The 8,192-nt window shown below is 42.5% G+C and overlaps 1 protein-coding gene across 1 annotated transcript in view; it reads left to right on the forward strand.

Annotated features, from left to right (window-relative positions):
* The window catches only part of adgrb3 (adhesion G protein-coupled receptor B3), a 104,356-nt gene extending 96,412 nt beyond the window's left edge, over positions 1–7,944 (forward strand). Inside the window, exons 23-30 of the mRNA XM_008321818.3 lie at positions 87–236; positions 563–734; positions 860–955; positions 1,672–1,711; positions 3,742–4,415; positions 4,528–4,563; positions 5,340–5,444; positions 6,802–7,944. Coding sequence (XP_008320040.1) covers positions 87–236; positions 563–734; positions 860–955; positions 1,672–1,711; positions 3,742–4,415; positions 4,528–4,563; positions 5,340–5,444; positions 6,802–6,990 — 1,462 coding nt within the window. The 3' untranslated portion in view covers positions 6,991–7,944. The remainder of the gene's footprint in view (positions 1–86; positions 237–562; positions 735–859; positions 956–1,671; positions 1,712–3,741; positions 4,416–4,527; positions 4,564–5,339; positions 5,445–6,801) is intronic.
* Positions 7,945–8,192: the final 248 nt, after the last annotated feature.

Raw genomic sequence — 8,192 nt, forward strand, 5'->3', positions numbered from 1 at the left:
CGCTATTGCTGCTATGGGGAGGAGGGTGGTGTAGTCGGAGCTGGGGGGGGAGGAGATGTGTGTGGGGGGAGGAGGAGGGGTCACAGTGGTACCGGTGTTGTTGTTGTTTGTCATGCTGTTGTCTCTACGTCCCACAGACAGATGAGTGAGCCGCACACAGGACTGACTCTCAAGTGTGCCAAATGTGGTGTCGTATCAACAACTGCTTTATCAGCAACTACGGCTAGCAACGCAATGTGAGTGCCCGTCAGTGTCTGTGAATCAATAGGACGAGGCTTCAGGGAGTCTCTGCATGTGCAGCGTGTCCGACTCTACACTCTCCCACTGCAGCGTAAACTGATGTCACATCCACAGGAGATCAAACACCACCGTCAGCTGCTGTCGTTAACATGCAACACGATACGTCTCATTGTTTGTACTTCCACTTCCTGCCTGTACATAAAGGCGTCGTACTGTTTTTTTGCCCCACCCTCCCAACCCCCCTGCATAAAAAGGACATTGTCACCACCGACGGTGCCCTTGCTTTACTTCCTGCCTGTAATCCGTCCTCCCTGTCTTGCAGGGCGTCCCTGTGGAGCTCCTGTGTCGTCCTCCCTCTGCTGGCTCTGACCTGGATGTCCGCAGTGCTGGCCATGACAGACAAGCGCTCCATCCTCTTTCAGGTTCTCTTCGCAGTCTTCGACTCGCTGCAGGGATTTGTCATTGTGATGGTGCACTGCATTCTTCGGAGGGAGGTAATGGCTGATTTCAAGGCATCCAGGCCAAATAAAATATGTTGGTGGCTTCGGAGATTTCCCCCCAAAAAAACCATCTGAGACACAGTTCTAGTTTTCTGACAGATCACTTTCTCCATGCCCAGGTCCAGGACGCTTTCAGATGTCGGCTCAGAAACTGCCAAGACCCCATCAGCGGTGATGCTACAGGAACTTTTCCTAATGGCCATGCTCAGATAATGGTAGGCTGCACTGTCATCTGTTGCCATGCAAGCTTCTACAATTTAAGTGAACACAATGTTCCGAGGTTATTTATGATACAAATTCACACCCCTGCAGCCTCAACTTAACTTGAGTTCTTCTTGTATTTTTTTCAAAAATTGGTTCCATTACTCAGTTCAGTGCAGGCTCTAAAAACAAAGTAAAAACAAGTAATTTCAGTCCCTTAATTTTACAGCTTTACACACGTTGCTTTTGAGGCGCTGCAATTACATGCAGTGGAGACACGTTGCCCTCTGATAAATGGCTCGGCTTCCCTCTGGTCTCTGCAGGGCCTTAAACCCAATCCTTCTCTTTTTCCTGTTTGACTGAACCCAGCGTCTGTGTTTGCGCTCCTCTCACTTCCTCTGTCAGGTTAATTGAGGACTGCTCTCTGGACGACCTTTGAACGAGAGACCATTCTCTCCATCTTGCATGATGGTGCCACTGGCACATCATAGCACTGATCTGCTATTAATATTCTAATGCTCTTCAGAGTGAAGCAGTTTTCATAATAACAGGCTGGTGTCAAGGCCCAGTGGTTCAATATAGTCAGTAAAAGCCTGGAAAATGATTTATTTATGTATGACTTCATATCGTGTGGACACTTTACATGATATTACACAGCACAGGAAGAAAGAAAAAAAAAACCCTTTGTTCTCAGTATGACTAAACATGCGTCCTCTGTCTCACACCGCAGACGGACTTTGAAAAAGACGTGGACATCGCATGCAGATCAGGTAAGCAGATGGTTCCTTGCTAACATGCTCCTCCTCGCCTCGCATGTAACAGAAAAAGGAGGTTAGACAGTAAAAATAGCTCAGACTGTGCAACAAGCAATAATCCCTGCAGGACTTTTTTCACAGTTACAAAAAAACATGTACTTTTGGAACAAAACTGTATAAATAGAGCTGTTGGATATTCACGTTCTGTACTGCGAGATGCAGTAGACATAAAAAAAAAAGTCTGTCTACATTCCTGCCAGTAACATTTCGAAAAAAATTGCTTTTTATTATCATGTTGATTTTTTCTTACGTGTTAGCTTCGCTTATGCTAAGAGGAAACATTCTTTTTGATTCGCGAGCCTAAAATTTTCCTAAACTTTTCACAGGGGGCCGGGTCAGGAGCAGATAGATGGAGGGTTGTCTGTACTAAGATAAATGACATGTAAAAGTCATGCATTAAGGCTGAAATGCTAAAATGCTTTAATCATTTTCTACACCATTTATTGGGCAAATGTGGGTATTGCAGGGGAAAGGCAGAAGTATAATGATAATAAAATTAAATAATATAATTTAGAAAAGTTTGGTGGGCCAAATTAAAAAGCTGAATGGGCCGCATCCGGCCCCGGGCCTTAGGTTGCCCATGCCTGATCTAGATGGTTTATATCAAATGTTTATAAAAGCGACTTTATACTCAATGCTCTTGATAGATTCAATCCAACTACACCATTGATGTCAAACAATATATATATATATATATATATATATATATATAATATATTATATATGTATTATATAAATATATATTATAAAGAGGAAGTCAGAATTCAACACTGACTGCAGTGTGAACAAAGTCTAACGAGTCACAAAGAATCCTGTGATGAATACAACATCAACGTCTGCATAAGAAGTCAGGCAGAGATGCTTTTCATTCATTACTGTCTAGAAGTATATTATAGGATGAGACTGCAAAAACATGTCTGCAGTCTCAAAATGAAGGTCTCAACTGGAGAGCAGCAGATGAATCACCACTCCAGACCTCGGGTGTTTTTTCCAGTAAATTTTACTGGACATTAAAAATAAAATGTCTAGTAAAAAATATATAAGAGTCTTTGACATTTTTGAATGAAAGGCAATAAAATTCTCAGTCATTCACGTGGGGGTTGGGACTGCAGAGTTGAGAGGAAGGGGCTTCATGAATGGACTGGTGCTCAGTGTAGAAATAACTGGTGCGTTACAAGGTCACCCTCATTCACCAAATGAGATTTAGGATCAGAGGAGTGTGGAGTGAATGAAAGGGACTAGTCCTGTCCTGTCCCGCTGTCTCTGTGGGACTAATGTCTCTCAGCTGCAACACAGACAATAAGTTTCTACCATGAACTAGTTGCTTTGCTGATTTTTTAATAAAATAAAATAAATCATATTAATAATACAAACAAAAAAATACTACATTTAATATATAAATCATTTATTAAACAATTCAACCATGTTATTGTATATAAATCACACTGAATAATAATGGTCAAATTGTTTATTACCGTAATAATTTAATACAATATTTGATCATTATTATTTGAGCATTATTTTATATATATATAATATATATAAACATGTTAATAATATGATCAACTATTTTTATTGTTATATATATATAGTATGTATATATATATATATATATATAGTCACTTACTAAATTAATGTACTACTAAAAATATAATTTCACTTCAAAATATGAAAAGTTAAAAACATGTGTAAAACGTTTCCACAACAATTAAGGTGTGTCTCAAATAAATCCAACTTAAGTTGTAAATATTTAGCAGTATTGCAGTACAGAGACAGTTACTGCACCAAAGAAACAGAATAAAAATATTGAAAAAATATCAACTAGTGTGTCTGAAATTCCAGCTCTGCAGCAGTGAGAACTATCTCTGATTGATGTGAGACGTCACTTTTGTCATGTGAAGAAACAAAGTCAGAGTCCCAGTGACGGGACTTTCATTTCTGTCAAACTCTGTCTCACCCCCCTCCCCCATCATTCTGCCCTACAGCACTGCATAAAGACATGGGCTCTTGTCGAGCTGCCACCATAACTGGTACCCTCTCTCGCATCTCCCTCAATGATGAAGAGGACGAGAAGGCCCCCGAGGGCCTCAACTACTCCACGTTGCCTGGCAACATCATCTCCAAAGTGATCATACAGCAGCCCTCAGCTCTGCACTTGCCAATGGGCGTGGGCGAGCTGAAGGAGCAGTGCATGGCTGACAGTGGCGCCGACATGCGCCGCGCGGTTTACCTCTGCACCGACGACGCCCTGAGAAAGAGCGACCAGGACATGGGTGGCCACGACATGGACGGCCACTCTGCCCAGAGCCAGATGATGGAGACGGACTACATCGTCATGCCCCGTGCCTCCGCTGCGGCAGTGTCGGGCAACATGCCTACGCTGCTGAAAGAGGAAACCAAGATGAACATCACTATGGATACGCTGTCAAACGAGAGGCTGATGCACTACAAAATGAGCCCAGATTTTAACATCAGCCCTTCAGGCATGGACCACATGAATGTGAACCTGGAGCAGCAGTATCCCAGCGCTCCGGAGCAGATGCAAAACCTGCCCTTTGAACCGCGCACGGCTGTTAAGAACTTCCTGGCCGAGATGGAGGAGACGGCGGGTCTGGCTCGGAGCGAGACAGGGTCGACAATATCCATGAGCTCCTTGGAGGTACATATGATCAGAGATGAAGCACAGAGGACACCCAGCTGCCTAAACACACATCCTCAGAATATACACTGTCCACTCAATAACTCCATGTCTGTGTGTTTTGTTTCTACAGAGACGGAAGTCACGATATTCCGATCTGGACTTTGAGGTATGTGAAATGACATTTCTTGCCCGTAGCACATGCACCTGCCGTTTTTATGCAGAGAGAAGCCATTCTTTTGCACTTGTGTTTGTCATTTGATTTACTAGTACTTGTTGTGCCTCTTAAGCTTATTGCAGTCACACAGCCTTGACTCGACACGATTTATTGACACGCTGTGTAGTTAAGGTAAAAGCAAGGCTGTCAACTGACAAACAGGGCAACAGTTCCCATCTACATTTTTTTTCCTCCTCCATCTCCGACCATCCATTAGCTGTACCTTGATTTTCAAAATGTACGCTTTTAAAGTCATTTGCACATTTCACGTCTGATTTCCTACCAACGATTAATTTATTGGCTTTAAAAGACATTTTCGAAACCCACATTGGGAAGGTTTAAGCTTTTCCTTTGCATTGTTAAATCAGGCTTCACTGCATATATGTCTCAAACTCGCTCAAAGTAAAGGAAACTGAAACGGGTCTGGGAGAAATGGTTTGGGCACAAAAAGGATGTTAATAGTTGTTATAGATACGTCAACAGACAAAATCTTCTCTACTGTCAATGTCATGTCGTAGCATCAGCAGCAATGTTGTTGTTGTTGTTGTTGTTGTTTCCTTTATTTTGGCAGTTACGTGCATATATGCAGACTTAGATTTGTTACAAACCTGGCCTATTAGCAGGATACCATGACACTAACAGATTGATCAGAGTTGGAGGGGGTGGAGAGCAAGATGCATTTCCATTATTGGCTGTCAATACCAAAGAGAAAACCCTTGCCATTGCAGAAAGTCATGCACACCAGGAAAAGACACATGGAGCTGTTCCAGGAACTGAATCAGAAATTTCAAACCCTGGACCGATTTCGAGACATACCAAATATGGGCAGCATGGTGAGTAACAGGAAACCAGGGGGGCGGTTGTCAGCCAGTTAGAGCCGGTGACATCCAATCACGCCACACAGATCTCCATAGTGCAGGACACATAATGTGTGATTGTGCCAGTGAACAGCTAACGCAGCTGAGGTATTCATGTGGAAGTGAAGCCTGCTGTGGACAGTGAGCCTGCCAGCAGCTGGCAGGGGGGGGGGGGGGGGGGGGGGAGGGGGGGGGGGCGGGTGGGGGGGGGCTGCCCCTTAATAAAAAAAAAGAAAAGCACCAAAACATTTTCTGCACAAGGCCAGTATCAGGGAAGACAGAGCTGTGGTGATGTCGTCGCAGCAGAGTGCATCCATCCCAATGCAAGGCCATGAATGCACTTTTATTTACATGCACATTTATCGACGTAGCAACCCCATCATTTTTTTTTTCATTAATGCATGGCAGATTATTTAATCGCCTACCGCCTACAGTATACAAATATCACTGTAAGTCCACCGCTCTCTGTCACTGCCGGCTGTGTGCGAAGGTGATTCTCTGATTTTCTCAGGCGGACGGTGAGGATACTTCCTGACCTTGCGACAAATCCAAAAAAAAAAAAAATGCACCTGAGTGGAGCTGGAGACGATGACATTATCAGGCCTTTATCCGTCTCTCCTTCTCAGACCATCTGCAATTTTATTTTATGTTCTCCATTGTGGAAAAAAAAACATGCAGAAACAGAGGCGATGACCAGACGACAGATTTTTTTTTAGACAGTGCCGGCTGCGCCCTCTTGGCTGCGTGTAATCCTCTTTCTCTCACATTTCAATCAACCCTGCAGCAGAGTGTAATTTAAGGCCTGTTGCTTAGTTACAAGTGCAAGTTCCTTTGTATAGAAAAAGATAACTACAATTCACTCGTGCTACTTCTTTGCTTTCCTTTTTTCCCTCTAAATGAAAATGCTGCAGAGCCGGCTGCAGACATTAGTATCCATCTTGTGTCCTCTGATGAGCGGCAGCTTCTTTCCGTTTTTCCAAACAGCGTCTGTAGGAATGTCGACGAGCGCACATACAGACCAACGCCTCACACACACGCGGCCCATTCACAGCACTAGTTACCAAGCTTGGGGACAAACACAATTTTGCCCAGTAAATATAAGCATGTTCATATTTTATACACTGCCATTATCTTTTTGTTATTTGATGCTTTCCACAGCATTGCTCCATTATTTTTCAATTAGCAGTGGGTAGGAATCCATATAACGCCTGTTTATATGACTTTACTGCAGAGTAATGTTTTATCGTATGTAAAAACAAAACAAACAAACAAACAAAACAGCCACAGGAGATGCCCTGCATCTAATACCACCACCTGCTGGCCATGTTTACAGGACAAGGCAATGCCAAACAAGAATCCGTGGGAGAGCTACAATCCAGCCTGCGAGTACCAGAACTACGCTACTATGAATGTACTAGATTCCGACACCAAGGACTCACTGGAAATGACGGCGGCTGAGTGGGAAAAGTGTGTCAACCTCCCCTTAGACGTCCAGGAAGGAGACTTCCAGACTGAGGTCTGAACAGTGGGTGAGGTGGAGGGGAGAAATGCAAAGCAGGAGCAAAGGAGAAAGTTGTGTGAAAAAAACTGAACAAAGCAACAGACTTTTCTAAAAGCCTTGGCATACATATCTGGATCGTACGTGACAGTGTGTGGCAGGGACATGATGTGCCAATACCGTGCAGCGACCGTGGAGAGACGGGAGAAAAAAAAAAAAAAGAAAAAAAAAAAGAAAGGGAGCAGAGCAGAGGGTTAAAAAAAAAAAACATCAGTGTTACTTTTTGTATTCTCACTAGTGTACTTAGTGTGGGGCAGCCTGGTGTACAATACTTACCATCACGTGTTACAAAACTGTCTGTTGAGGAATTGGCCTGAAAAAAAGTAAAATAAAATGATTCAAAGAAAAACAAATTTCTCTCAATGAAAAACCTCACAAAGCAAACGACGTGCCATGTCGTCCCGGCTTCGTCGGGTCCAGTTTTGATTTGACAAAACTTGACCCGGGAGCACAATGTATATATTTATGCAGGTTTTTAAAAAGTTTATAACAGTCCGTTTGGCCATTACTACACTTTTTACTTTATAATATAAAACATGGGAGGCAAAGAGGAATTTTTTCTGTCATATAAAAATGAATGTTTGTCAAGCTACATTCTTCATTGCTTTAAATGCAATAAAGATAATACTCACTTTTATATAAATAATATATTTCACAACTTTAATACTGCAGAATCTGCTTGAAGGATCCCGGCAAGCTCTCACATCTGCAGCTCTGTATAAAATATTTAAAAACAAAATGTTGTATGGTGTAAATAAACTTTTGTCTACATATGTTTTACTTGTGCCAATTTATTTTAATGAGAAAAGGAGAAGAAAAAAAAAGCCGGTGCCAAGCGGATCTAAAAGTTATAGCGAGAAAATGTTACCATTTGAAAAGGAATGTAAATAAAAGAGGAAATATGTTCGTACTGCTTCAGAGGTTGTGTGGAGTTTATGTGGTCTGTCGACTGTGGTCAATGCACTGTTTACACACGGACGGACGGACGGACGGACTTGAACGCCGCGGCTGTCGTTTGATGGAATGGTGCGAGTTGGAACTGTTTATTATCTTCACACGTATATAGTTTAACTAACACATGCTAGAGCTGACAGCCCAAGATTAATCTGTTAGTTTCTATAGAAACAAAGGCAGCAGGAAAACGAAAAAAAAAAACAAAAACAGCA

The sequence above is a fragment of the Cynoglossus semilaevis genome, chromosome 12, assembly GCF_000523025.1.
Source record: "Cynoglossus semilaevis isolate Cse_v1.0 chromosome 12, Cse_v1.0, whole genome shotgun sequence".
NCBI classification, from domain to species: domain Eukaryota; kingdom Metazoa; phylum Chordata; class Actinopteri; order Pleuronectiformes; family Cynoglossidae; genus Cynoglossus; species Cynoglossus semilaevis.